The following is a 19,309-nucleotide window of genomic DNA, read 5'->3' on the forward strand; positions in this document are numbered from 1 at the left end:
ATATAAAAAATATGTACAGTCATTAGTTTATAGGTATATTATATAATGTGGTAAATAAATAGTATTAAATTAAATAGTGTTCCTGTAGCTCAGCTGGTAGAGCACTGCGCTAGCAAGCAAGCAAGCGCATGGTTGGGGGTTCGATTCCCCGGAAACACATGATATGTAAAAATTGATAGCCTGATTGCACTGTAAGTCGCTTTGGATAAAAGCGTCTGCTAAATGCATAAATTTTAATTTAATTTAAATTTAATATAATGTTATTATATATCATTATGTTATATATTGATAATGATTATGTTTTATTTTTCATGTGTATGTTTGTTTTTTTACAATTTCAGCGTTATCGCACACAGCTTTGCTCATTTTTTGGTGCGTAACTTGTGCGTGGATAAGGCACAGGTTCCCTCTGCTGGCCTACTTTTAGAAGTTCAGATTGGGGTCATACTATATATATCTGTTCAGGACACTAAGCATGCGTTCAGGCACAATACAGGTGCAAAGAAATGGTACAAAACTGTTACTGAATAAGATTAACTTTTAAAGTACTAATATGTGACATTTTGGTGTAGATAAAAAAAAGATACAGCCCTAAGAGGTCTGTACATTTTGTTAGACAATCCTAAATAGCCTAAATGAACATAGGTGATATTTCACAGTTAGTTGAATTAACATTTTTTAAAAATATTAGGAGACAACCAACTGATTCTCACATGCACAAAAGCTTTTAAAATGTATTCTTGTTTTCAGTTTTGTTTTAACAGCAAGATGTCAAGATACATAAAGTCAAAGCTGTGCCAAATTGACAAGCCAATTATGGTTAACCAGTCAATTACCTTCATAACAAACATGCTGAATCCGCCTCCTCACATCCTCTGGCTCTGCGGGCGATTGTTGCGTAAAGGACTGGCACAGGATGCGTTTAAATAGCCACGCTCACAAACTTTCACGCATCACAAGTCCTTCAGCTCTGCACACTGGTTTTGCGCTTCGTGAAGATGCGTTGCGCACTTTCCAATCTGCACGTGCTGCTCTCCTCCGTCCTCGCGCTGTGGATCACGGCTCTCCAGGGATTCAGACCTGCGGATGCTGCCCCTAACCCCTCTCCCCTCCTGGGCTCCAGCTGGGGGAACCCGCGGAGGTACATCCACCTTCAGACCACCTCGGACTTAAACAACTTCTACTTGGAGATCAGTCCGAATGGACATGTGCGCAAAACTACAAACCGGGGGTCCTACAGTGAGTAGCCCTTCTTGTTTTTGATCAGCATAATATCCATATTAAGGATATTAGGCCAGTAAAATAAAAATTAATCTCTCATCAGTCTATGAATCATGACTAATTTTTTTTTATATAACCTATGTATTTATCATTGTTTTATCTATAAAATAATGTCCTTCTTATTCCTCTTTGTGTTCTGCATTCAACAGGTGTTATTTTATTGAAAGCAGAGAGCAGAGACCGTCTGGCAATATTTGGAGTGAAAAGTAACCGATTTTTGTGCATGGACGCAGGAGGAACTCTTTACACATCTGTAAGTATTCAAACAAATAAAAAATAAGGTATAACAAGTAGGTATTATCTTTTATTATCTTATTAATAGGAATACAGCTATATAAGTGCAGTCGGAATGTAATCTAAAAATTGTAACATTGAATTTGACTGGTTTTATTTAAATGGTAAAGTCACAGAATAAACCTAAATACATTAATTTTTGCAAATATATATATATATATATTTTAACTAGCCTACATAGGGTGAAATACTAATAAATATAATGGGAGATTTCAACTAATTTTACAATAAACTAGCCTAACGTTAAATATACAGCTTTTGGGGGTGAAAATGTTGTGTTTGAAATTTTTGGTGGCTTTCAGTACCCTAGCCTTTTATAAAGTTGCAATAGCCTATATCAGCTAATAAAATATAGACATATATATATTATTATATTATTATTATTATTATTATTATTTTTTTTTTTTGCAGCTGGCGAAAACGCAAGAAAATGTAGAAATGAAGCTTGAAATAAGTTTGATTCGTTATTTAACTATTTGTATGTTTTAATATCTTTAGACTGTTTGCAATAAGGAAGACTGTCTGTTTCACCACAAACTTTTGGAAAACCATCGTGACGTTTATTACTCCACCAATCATGGCATACTGCTTAACCTGGACGGGGCGAAACAGGTGTTCATAGCGGGACAAAACCTCCCTCAGTCCTCTCTCTTCTTATCCGAGAAGAACACTGTTCCACTGGAGCGCCTGCAGCACCGGGAGAGGAGGAACCGGCAGGTGAATCCATCAGACCCGCTGAACGCGCTCCGGTACGGAGAGGCGTCAGACTCTAGAGCTGCTCAAGAGGACGATGGGGACCCAGACTCTGAGCCGTCAGAAGGTCGAAACATCTCCAGGGAGACTTTGGTTTCTCCTTCCGATGATGACCCGTGGGATCTTCTTCACGACACGAGCCCCGGCAGTCCCCGGGTTTCAGCAGTTGTTGGATAAACTTACAGATTGTCATTCTGGCGTGACTGTTGAACCGCAAAGTTTGAGTGTGCCACCATAATATTTTCATCATAAATAAGTGTTTTTAAGGACATATATTTCAAACCAACCTCGTACGCTCTTAAAAATAAAGGTTCCAAAATAAAGTTTTTTTTATTTTTCTTATAAAAAAATTTCCACTTCAAAGAACCTTTGTGCGATATAAAGGTTCCATGAAAGTCCATGGAACTATCAGTCCCAATAAAGAACCTTTATTTTTAAAAGTAGAAATCTACAGATTATTTAGGCTGTCGTGTATCTCCATCTCACCAAAACCTACTTTGTTCTTTGTACTAGTTTTTTCTCCTGCCACCACAAATTTGTCTTTGGTGCTGGACACCACCTGTGGACGAAAATGGTCAAACAAAGAAAGTATTTATTTATTTAATGAATTCAGTATGTTTAATTTATGGTATTTATATGTTTGCTTTAAAGGTTAGATGTGCAGTGATATGATATACTCATTTTAAATAAAATTTTGTTTCTTGATTAAAGAAAATTTGTTCTATTATTTGTGCCTTTGTCTTCAGTAAGTAAGCTGATTCAAAATCTTCTGTTTGTCACTTGTTGGTTGCTGGACTCCACATTGGAAATTTAACTGGTTTAACATTGACTTTCCCATCATTAGAGGTGAATAATGAACTCTCTGAATCAGTCTGAAAGATCAATCTGAGTCTCTGAGTCTCTAAGAATAAACCTTTCCACATTCTGTTTTGTTTCCGTCAACGGCTTCACTTTGGCTATTTTTGGATGAAGGGCCTTAAAAAGAGACAAGTCACACTGTAACCTGCTTACACTATAAAAGAGTGTTACATAATTTAATTACAAAATAACTGTAATCCATGAAAAAAAAAACGTGTAATTAAATTAAAGTGGGTTTAATCTGAATATTTTCTGTAAAAAGCTATATACTGAAGAATACTAATTTGTTGCTTTGCCTGATTTTGATGTGCATGATGCCTTCTGTCACTGAAGATAGAAAATGTATCAATAAGTCAACAAATGTAATCAGTTACATTACTTTAATAAAATGAAATTGTTACATTGCTTATTAAGTTTTAAATAGGGTAACTTGTGATCTTTTATTTCCAAAGTAACCTTCCCAACACTGTATGCAATTTAATGCAAATAATTAATTGTCTAATTAAATGTGCACACATTTCCAGAAGAAAAAATAAAGGGGGGGGGGGGGGGGTATATAATATCATATTTCAAAAGACTATATTTTTCATAACCTCCTACATTTTATTTATTTATTTAGGCCAAAGTATTCTTCTAAGTATTTCTTAATGATATTTTGTTAGAAAAACAAGATTAGGAAAATTGACAGAAAATGTTCACAGAAATATATTTTATTATTATTATTATTATTATTATTATTATTATTATTATGCAATAGAAGAACAACAAATATAATTACAAAGTAAGAACAAAAGACAATGAGGGTTACAAACAATACTCCAAAAGCAAACTATGTTAGCTTATAAGACTTAAGAGTCTTACATGCAATAGAATTATTAGAGTTTCTTAAAGAGTTTACATACATATAACTTTTTTTCTAAAAATAAAAAGTTGGGAGTTTTCTTTTAAAATGTACACTTATAAATGTAATATTTTGCACTATAAAGAAATAAATGAATAATACATTTACAATGAGAAGGGTCTAAATTGAAAGAATAACAAACAAAAAATTTTTTGTGGTTATACAAAAGTTTGGATGTAAATATTTTTTAACAAAGTTGGAAAAAGGCAAAAGGAGCAATTGGGTCAAATATGGTTAAATTTAGCAAGTTTATAATTTATCGGATTACAATTATGGGTAATTTTAATAGAGGCTTCAACTTTATTAGATAAGAAGAGTTTTTGTCGAAGAACCCAAAACTCTTCCCATTCTAACATAAAACAAAATATATTCATTTATAAATGTATAGTGTGACGTATTCCCGCGTCCACACTTAGCATACAGAGCCAAATCCGCAGATTCGAGATTTCTACAAAACACACAACAAGCTTGTACCAGATAAAGGAAGTTTCGTCGAACTTTAACATATTTTTATTATATTATACATATTTTTATTTTACTATACACTTTATTACTTAGTGTAAAACTGGAGTCACAGCGAAAGAAAAGATTGTATTGAATTACAAATTAGTGTATTCAGATAGATTTCCGTCGTTTGTTTTCAGGCGGTTTACGGTAGTGTGAATCACCTCAACACCAAAACAACGTGCAAATAAATCTTATGACACAACGACAGACTTTCAAAGGACCATTATGTTTTTAAACTTATAATTATTTTGATAGCTGGTTGTTTTGCAGCATAAGTTCCAGTAGCGTTGTTAAAACAGCGGTGGTGTCAGTGTTTGAATATATTCACGGGGCATAAGTTAACGTGATATTTTAGTTTCACTTTTTGATTTAAAGAATGGACCGACCATCCAGGTTCGTATAAAGTTACCTTAGTTTATGGCTGTCATGTCACTTTATATATGTGCTTGTTGTAGTATCTGACAGTGGATTGTCTTTGGCGTTCAATGTCCTGATATTTTCATAAACAATCACCGTGAGTTTAGAAATTTAGATTATTAGTGTCTTGTTTGATGTAATCTGTTTTCTGTCATCAGAAATAAGAAAGCTGTAAACTACACAGACTTCCAAAACGATGATGGTGAGACATCATTACTTCAAAACGCAGAACTAAAGCTAGTTGGACCTATAAACATGTTTACACGATTTATCTGACAGATGAGGATTTTGCCTGTGTAAAACCTCCTCCCAAAAAAGCTCGAATGGCCATAAAAGACCCTGATTCTGAGAGAAACCTCAAAACATTGAGTGCCTCTCCAAATGAAGTGGCTGATTTCACCAGCTCAGGAAGCAGGAAGAGGTTACAGAAAACTTTATTTTTTTTAATCAAAACACATTTGATTTCTAATTATAGTATCTCCACATTGACCACTGTGTCTACAAATGTTTAATGGCACCATTGTGTTATTTCAGGATGCCTCTGGAGGAAACATTTTATGAAAGAGATTTGGAGACAGCTCTATCATTATCATTGCTGGACTCTTCAAGAACACAAGATGGAGAGCCTACAACCAAAACAGGTGAATGTACTACTACTGTAATAAAGCATCATGGAGTTCATTAAAGTGAAAAGCTATATTTTACTGTTATTTACAGCAGATGAACAGGATAGATCTCAGTGTTTACCACCTGTTCTAATACACTGCAGCATTGAGGGCAGCCTTTTAGGTAATAATGCATAATTATTTAGTTTTTTACAGGATCACATACTGATTATTTTTTATCTGATTATTTTTACAGATTCTAATACATATGTATCGAGCTTTATTTGACATATTTTCCTTTCAAAAACCTCTAAACAAAACTCTCTTGATTTTGTAGTCAGTGAATGTCAGCCTCGTCCAGATTCTCCTCCAGTGCTGTCCAATTGTAGCATTGATGGCAAAAGTTTAGGTAACTACAGAATTCTCACTCTGACATTTGAAAATGTAAAAATCAGTGTGTTTAAAAAGTATCTTTCTGAGAACCCTATGAAACTGATATGAAATTAAACAAGAGTTTGTGACTGTTATGTTATGTTACAATATGTGATTTCAGTGTTTATTAACGTTCTGTTTTCAGGACTGAATCTGATCAGTGTAGATGCCTCCCCTACCAGGGTTTCTAAACAGAAGGAAACCTCGGAGGAGCAGAGAAAACCACTGAAGGATAAGAAGAAGGACAACAGAGACGATGAGGACTACCAGCTTCAGGACACACCAGGTAACCTGAGGACCTTCACGCTCATAATTATTATCGGCTGGACTGTTTTCAGTGTTTACATGATGAAGCTTAATACTTCAGTACTTCAGATACAAAATGTAGCCGTTTGTTTAAGCTTGTTCCTGTTGCAGATTCAGAAAGTGATGCAGATTTCACTGAAGAAGATGAGAGCGAAGACGAGACATTCACTGTGAAAACAAAAAATAAGGTTGTGAAACAAAAGACAGAAAAGAAGGCATCAGCAGATGCAAAGAATAAGACCAAAAAGAAAGACGAAAAGGCAACAAAAGCCAAAGGCTCAGGTACATTTTTTTTTTCTGTTTTTAAGTTTTACAGTCTGGCAAAAGACCATATCAACTACACTATCATTTCTCTTTGTCTGACAGCTCCCAGCCCAGCGACCTGTCGGAGTCCTGCTGCTCCTGTGTCGGGACTGAAGAAGGCGCCTACTGCTCCGCTTCTCTCTAAACCTGCAGTCTGCTCCAGTCCTGCAGGGGCCAGACTGACTAAGTGGAATCCCCCTGGTGAGACTAAAGGCTCAGACCATCACTGCAGCTGTGAATATTCACCAGAACAGCCCACAACAGAAAAGTGTCCTTTGTAAACTCTTTTTAACTCTATCTCCAGGTCTGCTTGGCCGAAGTCCCGGTGCGTCTCAGAATGCACATGTGAAGTCTCCAGGACAGGGGCTGCGTTTAGGTCTTTCCCGTATGGCTCGAGTCAGATCCCTTCACCCTAATGCTGCTTCCAACTAAACAAACTTGTTTTAAATTCGAAAGCTTTACAATGGCTTTTGGGAACTCAGAGTGCTTGGGCCAGGGAAAAATGTAAGAAGGAATGGATATTTTTTACTGAAATTTGTCCAGAAAATGTAAGACCTTTCATCCATCGCTTACAATAATATGTAGCAATATTAAACAACTTTTTTTGTTGTGCTTTAAATATTTTTAATGTCTGTTTGTGCCATGTTTTAGCTTTGTAAATATGCACTTTTTGAAATAAAGATATGCTAAATATGAAAAAAAATTATAGGAAAACAATTGTGAAGTAGTTACATCGCGGGTGAGGAAAATCATTAAGTTTGTCAAATACAATAAACATTAACTAGCATTTTGGGTGAAAAAGAAATTGTAACAAGGTTCAACACAGTCTCAATAGGAAGGAAGAAGGCAGGGGTCGGCTTGTTGCTGGGACACTCGTTTATTCAACAAAACAAAATAAAACACGATGCCCTCTGGGCGTAGACAGCAAACGATTGCTTAAACACGGTCAATAACTTCAATAACTTCAAAGCACTGTTGTAGCTTTCCCTAGTGCAGAACGAGGTCCCAGCGTGTCTCTCTCTCCTTCTCTCTGCGGTGACTCGGCTTATATCCGGTCTCTCCACGCCAATTACTGCAATCAAACACACGTGTTCGTTAATTGCATTTGACCTACTTACGCCTCGCTCTGCTCCCTCCGTCTCTCTCCCGTTGCGGATTCCACTAAACCACGCCCCCCTCGCCACATACCCCCACCGCCCGACTCAGGCCGGGGAGCCGTCCGGCCTGCAGCCTCCCCCCCCCCCCCCCCCTCCTGGAGAGGAAGTCAGCCACAGCCATCTGTACACCCGGCCTGTGGATCACCTGAAATTTAAACTGTTGTAAAGCGAGATACCACCGGGTGATCCGCGCGTTGGTATCTTTCATGCGGTGGAGCCACTGCAGAGGAGCGTGGTCCGAACAGAGGGTGAACTCCCGCCCCAGGAGGTAATAACGGAGGGTAAGAACAGCCCACCTGATCGCCAGACATTCTTTTTCTATGGTGCTGTACATCGTCTCTCTCTTAGAGAGCTTCCGACTGATGTACAGCACCGGCCGTTCTTCCCCCTCCACCTCCTGGGACAGGACTGCGCCCAACCCTCTGTTCGATGCGTCTGTCTGCAAGATAAAGGGGAGAGAAAAGTTAGGTGCATTCAGGAGCGGTCCGCCACACAGGGCAGCTTTTAACTGGGTGAAAGCCTGCTGGCACTGCTCCGTCCACTGGACTGTATCTGGTGCCTCCTTTTTAGTTAAATCAGTCAGCGGGCTAGCAGTATCCGAAAAATTAGGTACAAACCTTCTATAATACCCTGCCAGCCCCAGGAGCTGTCTAACCTCCTTTTTGGTCTTAGGCCTTGGACACGTTGCAACTGCTGCCGTCTTATCAATTTGGGGACGCACCTGTCCATGACCCAAGTGGAAACCCAGATATCTTACTTCCACCCGCCCAATTGCACACTTCCTCGGATTAGCCGTGAGCCCAGCCCTCCTCAGCGTCTTCAGGACCGCTCGCAAATGCTGCATATGTCGCCGCCAATCCCCACTGTAGATGATGATGTCATCCAGGTAGGCGGCGGCATATGCAGCATGCGGACGGAGAATTTTGTCCATGAGACGCTGAAATGTGGCTGGAGCCCCGAATAGCCCGAACGGAAGAGTGACAAATTGGTGTAAACCGAACGGCGTGGTGAAAGCTGTTTTTTCTTTGGTCATGGGAGACAAGGGGATCTGCCAATAACCTTTAGTTAAGTCCAGCGTCGAGTAAAAGCGAGCCGAGCCTAGTCGATCAAGCAATTCGTCCACCCGGGGCATTGGATATGCGTCAAATTTTGACACAGCATTCACCTTCCTATAATCCACACAGAACCGCACGGAGCCGTCTGTTTTAGGTACTAAGACTATCGGGCTCGCCCAGTCACTGTTGTATTCTTCTATTACTCCCATCTCTAGCATTGCCTCTAACTCCCCTTGAACCACCTTTTTTTTATGTTCAGGTAATCTATACGGCCGGCTGCGAACTACCACGCCCGGCTCGGTCTCAACATGGTGCTGAATGAGATCCGTTCGACCAGGCAGGGGCGAGAACACATCAGCAAAGGCTGCTTGAATGGACTTGATATCAGTGAGCTGCGAGGGTGAGAGGTGGTCTCCTCCAGGGGCCAGAGCGAGAGATTGGGATTTTGAACTCACTTCTGGACCGAGATCCTCCTCCCTACTCACTACCGTCGCCAGCAACACTGATTCCGCCTCAGACCATTTTTTTAATAGGTTGAGGTGGTATATTTGATGTGCCCCGCCCCTATCCGTTCGAGCTACCTCATAGTTAAGATCCCCAACCCGCCGTGTGACCTCAAAGGGTCCTTGCCACTTCGCGAGTAACTTTGAACTAGAGGTAGGGAGTAATACAAGCACTTTATCTCCCGGTGCAAATTGACGTAGCCTAGCCCCCCTGTTGTACAACCGACTCTGTTTGTCTTGAGCCTGCAACAAATTCTCCATGGATAGCCGCCCCAACGTGTGGAGTTTTGTTCTCAAGTCCATGACATATTGAATTTCGTTTTTACTAGCAGAAGGTCCGTCCTCCCAAGTTTCTTTAAGGACGTCAAGGACCCCGCGGGGCTGGCGCCCATAAAGAAGCTCGAAGGGGGAAAACCCCGTGGAGGCTTGCGGGACCTCCCGTACAGCGAACAAGAGGGGTTCTAGCCACCTATCCCAATTTTTGGCGTCTTCCTGAACGAACTTACGAATCATGGATTTTAATGTGCGATTAAATCGCTCGACCAGCCCGTCTGTTTGTGGGTGATAGACGCTTGTTCGAATCGATCTAATGCCCAATAATTCATAAAGCTCGCGAATAGTACGTGACATAAACGCCGTGCCCTGATCGGTGAGGATCTCCTTTGGGATCCCCACCCGGGAGATTAATTGAAACAGTGCACTCGCCACACTCTTCGCGGAAATAGAGCGGAGAGGCACTGCCTCAGGATATCGCGTTGCATAGTCCACCAGAACTAATGCAAAGCGGTGTCCTCGTGCTGACCGCTCTAATGGCCCGATGAGGTCCATGCCAATTCGTTCGAAGGGGACCTGTATTAATGGAAGGGGGCACAATGGTGCTTTTGGGGTGGCCGGTGGATTCACCAGCTGGCATTCACGACAAGCCGCGCACCACCTGCGCACATTCTCGTGAATGCCCGGCCAGAAGAAGCGGGCCATGAGACGGTTTAGTGTAGCCGCTTGCCCTAAATGCCCGGCCATTGGATTACAATGAGCCGCCTGGAAAAGCATTTCCCGACGGCTTCTAGGTATCAACAACTGGGTTGTATCTTGCTTTGTCTGGGCGTCTTGGGTCACCCGATACAACCTATCTTTTAAAATTGAAAAGTAAGGATAAGAGAGCGGTTGGTCAGGGAGGAGAAGCTGTCCGTCGATCGAGCGAACCTGGTCAAAAGCATTTTTCAGCGTCTCATCGCGGGACTGTTCCAGGGGAAAATCATCGCGCTCCGGGAGGATGTTCCGCTCGGGAGCACTCGGTTCCCCTGCAACAGGTTCCGGTGGTTCCGGTTCAGCCTCTCCCACCTGCGCAACCGCTACTCCATCCCTCCCTTGTTTCCCCCAAGAGCCATCCGAACATAAATACCCCAATAATTCATTAAACGCGGGCCAATTCGTACCCAAAATTATCGGATGCCTGAGGTGCGGATTAACGGCCACCTCTACTCTATGTTTTCCTCCCCTAAATTTAATATCCACAGGCAAAATAGGGTAATTCACCACTTCCCCGTGTACACACCGAACCCTAACCATGCGGCTACTATCCAATGCCTTCGGATGAATCAGGCTTTGATGGATGGAGGATTGGTTACATCCCGAATCCACCAAAGCCTGATATGTACCCCCCCTGATACTCACTGGTATTTGGTATAAGCCAGCCTGATCGAGGGCAGCCTTTGGCGCGTCGGGGACCCGGATCAACGTCCCCACTTCCATCAACGGACACTTATCGATAAAATGCCCTGGGTCCCCGCAACGCCAACAGGCCGGCCCAGACTTTACCGCCACCCTGGCGGCAGGAAGTAGGTCAAGCGATTGGCGAGGAGAGAGCGGAGAGGCCGGGGCCTGGGGAACGGATCCCATGGGCGAAGTCCCACCCCTGGGAGGAGCCCTGGGACCTGCTGGTGGTTCAGCCCCGTAACTCGTCCTCCACCTCGGGGCTAGCTTCGACGGAAGCCCCCCACGGGACCTGGGGAGAGGGACAGATTTAGGGAGAGAGAGGGGAGGGGAGGAGAGAGAAGGAGAGAGAGAAGCAGATGGTAAGGGGTCGCCGACCCCTGGACACGCCACCATTTGGTCTTCCGCCAGCTGGATGGCCTGGTTCAGCGACGTCGGGCGGTGGCACTGGACCCACTGCGCTGTCTTCCTTGGCAGCTTGGCCACGAACTGCTCCAGTACCACACGATCGATCACGTCCTCGACGTCGCTACTGTCGGCCATCAACCACTTGCGGCAAGAATCCCGGAGCTGCTGTGCCATCACAAAGGGCCGGCCGGACTCTTCCAGGGTTAGAGTCCTGAACCTCTGGCGATGTTGCTCCGGAGTCCGACCGACCCGCTGGAGGATGGCACGCTTGAGGTCCTGGTAGACCAGGAGGTTTTGGACTGGCAATTGGTGAGCGGCCACCTGCGCTTCCCCGGACAGCAGGGGAATGAGCCGCAGGGGCCAGTCCGCAGGGGGCCACCCTCGAGCCTCTGCCGATTTTTCGAACAGGTCCAGGAAGGCCTCCGGATCATCCTGAGGCCCCATCTTGTTGAGCGGCAGAGGAGATGTCTGGTCTTTAAACGAAGGGGTGGCCCGGGCCTCCCGGTCTACCCAGCTCCGGAATAGCTCGCGGTCTTCATGCTGGGCCCGGAGGAGCGCCTCAAAGCGTTTGTCCTGCTCCTCCTTGATCGCCAGCATGTGTTGATGTTGTTCCTGGTGAAGACCGGCGAGCGACTGGATGATGTCCGCAAATGGCGTACCTGACGGAGATTGCATGGCGGCGATGCTCTTCTTCCTTCCCGGGTTTCGGGCACCACTGTAACAAGGTTCAACACAGTCTCAATAGGAAGGAAGAAGGCAGGGGTCGGCTTGTTGCTGGGACACTCGTTTATTCAACAAAACAAAATAAAACACGATGCCCTCTGGGCGTAGACAGCAAACGATTGCTTAAACACGGTCAATAACTTCAATAACTTCAAAGCACTGTTGTAGCTTTCCCTAGTGCAGAACGAGGTCCCAGCGTGTCTCTCTCTCCTTCTCTCTGCGGTGACTCGGCTTATATCCGGTCTCTCCACGCCAATTACTGCAATCAAACACACGTGTTCGTTAATTGCATTTGACCTACTTACGCCTCGCTCTGCTCCCTCCGTCTCTCTCCCGTTGCGGATTCCGCTAAACCACGCCCCCCTCGCCACAGAAATCCTAAACACTAGTGATCAGAACACAACATAAGGGTTAAGCAAAGATGTTTTGTAAACTACTGAAATATGTACCACTTTGCATTTAGGTCCTGAAAACATCTCATATTTGGTACAAGTTAATGTGTTGTATCAAAGTCCCTTTCAAGGATAGGATGTGCTCCCTCAGCTGATGCTCAAGAGATGCCTCCCTCTAGTGATTAAAAAGAAGTATGTGTGGAGGAGAGGAGAAGAGAACAAGAGCAGCTTTTCTGGCCTCAGTTTTCTCGGGTGGAGCTTAGTTTTTGTAAAACCTCTTTTGAACGATATGTGTTGTGAAAAGACTATGCAAATAAAACTGAAAACCAGTTCACCAGCACTTCATTTTCAGAGTAACTGCAAACAAGAATCTTATGTTAAATGGCCTGTGTAACTTATCAAATAAAAATGTGTTTTTATTACAGTAATTATTGCTGTAACAAGTGTCACCTGTAATTCATAAATTAACATGACATAAACTTCAATGCTAACATTTTAAAACCAATTTCAATGTTTTAATATTTACATTTTAACATGTTTATATCAGTTGTATAATTTAGCAAGTTTATTTCTAATTTATCATTTTTATAGTTCTATTTAGCCTGAGCCTGCAGTCAAATATCTGCAGACCTGTTTTGGTTTATATCGATTGTTATGTTATGCTGATGGACTGATAAGTCGTACCCAGTGTTTAACTCTACCACCTCTACCAGGATTCAGTGTCCTGGTTTTCTCCCTCCCAATATTATGATTAATGTGACCATATCAGTATCACAAATACTCAGCAAGCGTTAGTTTCACAAATGCTTGAAGCGTACAGTTTGAACCAGTACCAGCCTTAAAACCTAAAGACGGAAATAATCTAGAAAACATCTCATTCGGTGACCTTTCCTGGTCTGATCATCATGAGAATAAGCAGTGTAAAGACTTTGTTTCCAGTCTTGTCCATTGCTGTGGTTTTTCTCTATACGAGCTCTGTCAAGTGGGAAATTCAAACTCAAGAGAAGCAGCTCCACCAGGTCCAACAGAAATTATCATTACATAGTTCACTTCTTCTTACTAAGCTAGACAAACTGGAGGCTCATCTAATAGCAGTGGGTGAGTTAATGTCAAATCTTTTTATCAAGGGAATTGGATTTAAAAAACATCAACAACAGTTGCTTTACTCTTTAAGCAAACTTTAAAGTTGGCATGAAATCATAACTGACCCTGTTTATTTTCTTAAAGTTTGTCATTTGCTCAGCCTAACTTTTTTTCTGTGAACCATAATTTTGAAAAAATCTTGAGAATTTTTGGGTACAACAGAAATAAATGGTAACCAAAACTGTTAGGTTGGCAACAATCTTAAAATGAAATGTTCTTTATTGGTATCAGTGATGCAAGAACATCATTTATCCATGGAACCTTTTCATTGCACAAACGATTCTTTATAGTGGTAAAACATTCTTTAGATTATTAAAATGCATTAAAACAAATATTTATTTATTATATATATATATATATATATATATATATATATATATATATATGTGTGTGTGTGTGTGTGTGTGTGTGTGTGTGTGTGTGTGTGTTTGTATATATATATATATATATATATATATATATATATATATATATATATATATATATATATTGCATTAGGAAAAATAAAATAACCTTAAAATTACTGTAACTTTAAATTAACCTAATATAGATCTTCTATGGCATAGGGTGAACAGTCTTCAAAATATTCTCTGTTTTGTATGCAAAAGTCTTCAGTGACCAATGCAAATGTTTAACGTTTCATTCACAGTCAGCTGTTATTAATGCATGGAAACAGCCAAAAGCAGAACGACTATGAAGATAAAGCCTGTAGTTTTTTTTTTTTTCACTCTTATCTTTATTGTTTTAAGCAGATACAACACATAACATGATGATCTCAGTTTTGAGTATGTTTACAGAATGCAAAAATAAAATGAACAATTAAACATAAGACAGCAACCCGGATGTCGTGATAAAAAATTAAATAAATAAAAACATTCAGATTACACAGTTTCTAATGCTATTTTATAAGCTATCCATTTGTCCCATTTTTCTTTAAATTCTGCTTCTTCCAATCTCAGAATAAAAGTCATTTTTTCCATGGTGAATATTTCCTGCACAATGTCCACTGAGTATGGCTGGGTGACTCAGGTTTGAGCCATCTTCTTGTTATCGCTTTCCTTCCTGCCGACAATAAAATCTTAACCAAATATTGATCCTCCTTCTTTACATTGGACAAAAGACCCAGATACAGATATATTTCCAATTGAAATATCTCCATTTTTGTGAATTTGTAGATGTCTGTGACATCTCACAGATTTTATACCATTCTTCATTTGAGATTGTGACAACTGCTTCTTTTTCCCACTTTTCTTTGACATACAGAGTTGTGTTTTTCTGACAGGACATTAAGCTAGTGTACAGTTTTGAAACAATTTTGCACATTTTCTGTTGATATGCACCACACAAAGTCTCTAAAACCGCATTAGCTTAATTTTTGTCCTTAATTTCTTTATTATAGTATTCTCTTAGTTGCAGGTATCGGAAGAAGTCTCGATTATCCAGACTTAATTTGTCTTTCAGATATTGAAAACTTCTTATTTCCCCATTATTGATTAAATTACAAAAGGCTGTAACTCCTTTATTGATCCAATATTTTAAATTTGAGTCATGCATTCCTGGCTTGAAGTCTTTGTCATGGGCTACCCATCTTAGTATTTTTCTTTCGTTACATTATACCAAATTTCCATTAAAGCGTGTAGTTTTTATGTGGTCATGTGATCTCAACCTGTCTGCCAACTCACAGCTGTTGCTAGACTACTGATATCACTTTTTTGAAGTTTTTTTTTTTTTTTTAAATATCTTTTTTAAAACATGGAAAATATTTTTCAAGAGTACTGATCAAAATTTTTGAAAAATGAGTGCACCTAGTTTTAAATGTACACTTAAATTACTATTTTGGTGGGTTTGTATTTATTTGAAGCAATTCTTGTCCACAGTGCTGTTTAAAATGAAAATTTTTTTGCAGAAGAGAAAAGCCTTAAAATTAAAAATGAGACGAAGCCAGCAAAGAAGCTGTTTCCAAACTCAAATCTCTTCAAGGTATGGACTGTTGAACTCTCTGAGGATGACCAGAGGAAGGCTGAGGATCTCTTTCAGAAATACGGCTATAATGCCTTTCTTAGTGACCAGTTGCCTCTGGACCGGGAGTTGCCGGACACTCGAGACCACAGGTGAGTTTCAGCAGTTGATGGACACGCTCTGAAATTCAACATCTGTCTTGATGCATTCATCCATTTCTGTAGATGCATTGACCGTGAATACCCTCAAAATCTGCCCACCCTCAGCGTGGTGCTGATTTATCTGGATGAGGCTCTGTCTGTCATTCAAAGAGCCATTTGCAGCATTATCAACAGAACTCCAGCCCACCTGCTCAAAGAGATCATACTGGTCGACGACCACAGCACAAATGGTTTATTTCTCTCAAAACCCCACCCAACCCTCGTTTTAGATGCATATTGTGCACAAAATGAGCTATTAATTTTGTATGTATCTCTTCTGCAGAAGATCTGAAAGCACAGCTACATGTTTATATCAGCTCCATCAATGAGAAGCACTCAGGCCTGGTGAAAATGGTGACCCATTCAGAGCAGAAAGGACTTTCCCAGGCCAGAATCTCAGGGTGGGAGACAGCCACTGGGGATGTGGTTGCCATTTTAGACGCCCACATTGAGGTCCATGTCAAATGGTGTGAAATTGCTCAGCTGACTTCAGTATTTGCCAATAAATTAAATATTTGTTTAGCTAGATGAGATTCTCTGTCTTAGAATGATACTGTATAACTGGTGCGAAGTAGTTTTAGTACTTCAGCTTTCATTGTCTGCCAGTAACTTAAACATTTGCTCAGTTAGCTGATAATAATACTCCTTTATTTTATTTATTTATTTTTTAAACTACATTCAAAACAGTTTGGTTTTAAGGTGTATGAAATGTTTCTCAAGAACTCTCTCTCTTTTAGGGCGGAGCCTCTGCTTGCACGTATCCAGGCTGACCGTACACTGGTCCTGAGCCCTGTGTTTGATAAAGTCAATTACTACGACTTGCAGGTGACAGAATATTTCGCCTCTGCTCATGGTTTTGACTGGGCTCTCTGGTGTATGTACGTGGGATTCCCTCAGAAGTGGTATGAAAAAAACGATCCTTCACAGCCAGGAAAGTGAGTGTGTGTTGCTGGTTTCATATTTTATAATGTTATCCATCTCAGATGTGAGTGTAACAGATTCGTCCTCTTCCTGTTCTCCAGGAGTCCCTCTGTAATGGGAATACTTGTGGTGGATCGCCTGTTCTTTGGTGAGATTGGGACTCTGGACGGAGGGATGAAGGTGTATGGAGGAGAGAATGTTGAATTAGGAATACGGGTAATTCTCAAACATGTTGATCATTCTCCTTAAATGATACTATATTTTTTTCAGTTAATTCACAGCATACAACAGTAAATGATCCAAAACCCCAAAATACATTGACCAAACAAATAAATATGAGGAAAAAAATACATAAAAACAATTTATGTGTTTTTTTAACTAAATTACTTCAGGGTTGGTCTCTCTCTCTCTCTCTCTCTCAAATAAAAGTGCATATCTCAAGCCTTCAATATTCGCTTTAAAATAGAAAGAAATTCTTAGTTGTACACACATAAGTGTTTGAAGGACAAAAAATACACTGAAATAAAATATCTGAACAATGAAAACTACACATCTCGTGTAATGGCTGCTTTGCGTCTTGGCTCCATTACAATCTCAGTTGTTCATTTTTTTAAAGGAGTTTAACAACAGCCATCAATTATCACCAACGTAATATAGTATATTTAGTAGTCATTGCACAGTGTTGAGTTTTTCTTCCATGTGTTTTGGCTCAGGTGTGGCTGTGCGGAGGAAGTATAGAGGTTGTACCCTGCTCTAAAGTTGCTCACATTGAGAGGGCACACAAACCCTACATGCCTGATCTTAGCAGTGTCATGAAGAGAAATGCACTCAGAGTGGCAGAAGTTTGGATGGATGAATACAAAATAAATGTGAACATCGCCTGGGGTCTTCCTATACAGGTAGATCTAATTTAAAGTTTCAGCCAATTAAATTCTGGATTTTCAAGGCCAGTTGATTCTGTCAGATTCAGTTTTAAACCTCCGAAGTGAACCAAGAGGTTTGAAATGTTAAATTGTTCTGGTTCTTACGATTCGCAAACAGTCCTGTGTATCTGTTCTCTCCTTTTCCCACAGAGCCATGGGATAGACATTGGTGATGTATCAGAGAGAAAGAAATTGAGAGAAAGGCTAAAATGCAAACCATTTAAATGGTATCTGGAAAATGTATATCCCAAGTTAAATCCCATTAATTTATTGGGTTATGGAGTGGTGAGTGACATACAGTTCAGTATGATGCAAGATCAAGTCTGAGAGATCAGCTCTACAGGAACAATTCTGAAGTGTTTGAAAATTTAATAGGATGTCCTTATCTCTATCAAAACAGCTGATTAATGATCTGCAAACAAGTTTATGTTTGGATAAGGGGCCACTTGAAGAGAACACACCCATTTTATATCCATGTCATTTTATGGGATCACAGGTAATCTCTTGTCTTGTCTTGTCTTGTCTTCTCTTCTCTTCTCTTCTTATTTCCATACTGTATTTTTGGGGATTATTTGACAAAACTCCAGTTTCTCGTCACACAGATATTTTACTATACAGCAAGTGGTGAGATATTTGCACATCCCCTTCAGTCCCTTCAAAACAGTAGGAACCGCTGTCTAATTGATCCCGGCTCAGGCAGGTTTCCAGAGCTGTCCTGGTGTTCAGACACTGAAAAACCAAAGCATATGTACTGGGACTTCAAACAGGTGAACAAATAATTACACCCCAAACATTGATGCTATGATATTACAATATAAACCTTGCTTGGAAAAAAACATATCATTGTTTATTTTCAGGGACAGGCCATACAGAACAGAGAAACCAAACGCTGTCTGGAGATCAGTGCTGACCAGACAGGAAAGTATGAAAAGAACGTTTTTCTTCAGGACTGCAGAAACCAACACTGGAAGATACAGAATGTAATTCAGAACTTATGAAATGCAAGATAAAATCCTGGAGAATGCTGGAGAAACTTCACAGAAAGAGTTAATGGTAAAACTGTGAATGCAGCTATGATCTGAAAAGTATTAGGTGCTAAAAAATTATATGGCTGATGAAATTAAAAATAAAATTTTGAGTCAAAGAGGCTTAAGAGAATAATTATGTCTTATTGCAAATTAAATAAAATCAAATATAAAACATTTAACTTGCATATCATGTGATTGATCACTAACCGGCATCAGAGAATGATGAAAATATCAGTGGATACTTCAAGTAAATATGTTACATCTAAGGGGTTTGGCTGACCCCTGATAAATAGCAAGAGAATATATAGCCTACACATTTGTAAACTACATAATGTACAGAAAAAAAAAAAAAAAAACTTTTGAACATACTACACAGGGAAATAAGTGTCAGTTTTAGTTTTTTTAGCAGTACAGTTTTATGTAAACATATGCTATTACTCTCCTTTAAACAAAACTTGAGTAATTAAAAGCCACAGTGAATGAGGATGGGGGCATGTTGTCACAGAATGCCAATATATTAAAGCAAT

The 19,309-nt window shown here is 40.4% G+C and overlaps 3 protein-coding genes across 5 annotated transcripts; all 3 read left to right on the forward strand.

Annotated features, from left to right (window-relative positions):
- The first annotated feature begins 889 nt into the window (after positions 1–889).
- On the forward strand, positions 890–2,612 carry LOC127956182 (fibroblast growth factor 23-like). Its single transcript, XM_052553940.1, has 3 exons — positions 890–1,239; positions 1,431–1,534; positions 2,074–2,612. Exons 1-3 carry the CDS (start codon positions 999–1,001, stop codon positions 2,503–2,505), a joined length of 777 nt encoding a protein of 258 aa, XP_052409900.1. The 5' UTR covers positions 890–998; the 3' UTR covers positions 2,506–2,612.
- A 1,926-nt stretch (positions 2,613–4,538) lies between these two features.
- Positions 4,539–7,363, forward strand: LOC127956199 (RAD51-associated protein 1). 3 transcript variants are annotated; one of them, XM_052553985.1, is made up of 10 exons: positions 4,539–4,987; positions 5,170–5,213; positions 5,291–5,432; positions 5,546–5,652; positions 5,732–5,800; positions 5,954–6,025; positions 6,194–6,334; positions 6,466–6,636; positions 6,721–6,858; positions 6,962–7,363. In XM_052553985.1, exons 1-10 carry the CDS (start codon positions 4,971–4,973, stop codon positions 7,087–7,089), a joined length of 1,029 nt encoding a protein of 342 aa, XP_052409945.1. In that variant the 5' UTR covers positions 4,539–4,970; the 3' UTR covers positions 7,090–7,363. The 3 variants fall into 3 exon arrangements, with proteins under 3 accessions (XP_052409945.1, XP_052409946.1, XP_052409944.1); XM_052553984.1 differs by having other exon boundaries at positions 4,540–4,987; positions 5,729–5,800; XM_052553986.1 differs by lacking the exon at positions 5,732–5,800.
- A 6,150-nt stretch (positions 7,364–13,513) lies between these two features.
- On the forward strand, positions 13,514–18,897 carry LOC127956782 (probable polypeptide N-acetylgalactosaminyltransferase 8). The gene is made up of 11 exons (XM_052554981.1): positions 13,514–13,706; positions 15,658–15,862; positions 15,935–16,101; positions 16,194–16,377; positions 16,648–16,845; positions 16,933–17,047; positions 17,545–17,730; positions 17,905–18,039; positions 18,155–18,250; positions 18,357–18,521; positions 18,612–18,897. The coding sequence occupies exons 1-11, from the start codon at positions 13,514–13,516 to the stop codon at positions 18,750–18,752; spliced, it is 1,785 nt and encodes a 594-aa protein (XP_052410941.1). The 3' UTR covers positions 18,753–18,897.
- Positions 18,898–19,309: the final 412 nt, after the last annotated feature.

The sequence above is a fragment of the Carassius gibelio genome, chromosome B4 (genome assembly GCF_023724105.1).
Source record: "Carassius gibelio isolate Cgi1373 ecotype wild population from Czech Republic chromosome B4, carGib1.2-hapl.c, whole genome shotgun sequence".
Classification (NCBI taxonomy): Eukaryota; Metazoa; Chordata; class Actinopteri; order Cypriniformes; family Cyprinidae; genus Carassius; species Carassius gibelio.

What these genes read in the sequence shown, in the direction of transcription:
- LOC127956782 (XM_052554981.1), top strand. Translation starts at nt 13,514, where the DNA reads ATGAGAATAAGCAGTGTAAAGACTTTGTTTCCAGTCTTGTCCATTGCT. An exon ending in ATTGAGGTCCATGTCAAATG is followed by an intron (nt 16,378 to 16,647) that starts GTGTGAAATTGC and finishes TCTCTCTTTTAG; the next exon opens with GGCGGAGCCTCTGCTTGCAC. An exon ending in ATTTATTGGGTTATGGAGTG is followed by an intron (nt 18,040 to 18,154) that starts GTGAGTGACATA and finishes CTATCAAAACAG; the next exon opens with CTGATTAATGATCTGCAAAC.
- LOC127956199 (XM_052553984.1), top strand. An exon ending in AGAGCCTACAACCAAAACAG is followed by an intron (nt 5,653 to 5,728) that starts GTGAATGTACTA and finishes TGTTATTTACAG; the next exon opens with CAGATGAACAGGATAGATCT. An exon ending in CCAGCTTCAGGACACACCAG is followed by an intron (nt 6,335 to 6,465) that starts GTAACCTGAGGA and finishes TTCCTGTTGCAG; the next exon opens with ATTCAGAAAGTGATGCAGAT.
- LOC127956182 (XM_052553940.1), top strand. Translation starts at nt 999, where the DNA reads ATGCGTTGCGCACTTTCCAATCTGCACGTGCTGCTCTCCTCCGTCCTC. An exon ending in TACAAACCGGGGGTCCTACA is followed by an intron (nt 1,240 to 1,430) that starts GTGAGTAGCCCT and finishes TGCATTCAACAG; the next exon opens with GTGTTATTTTATTGAAAGCA. An exon ending in GAGGAACTCTTTACACATCT is followed by an intron (nt 1,535 to 2,073) that starts GTAAGTATTCAA and finishes TAATATCTTTAG; the next exon opens with ACTGTTTGCAATAAGGAAGA.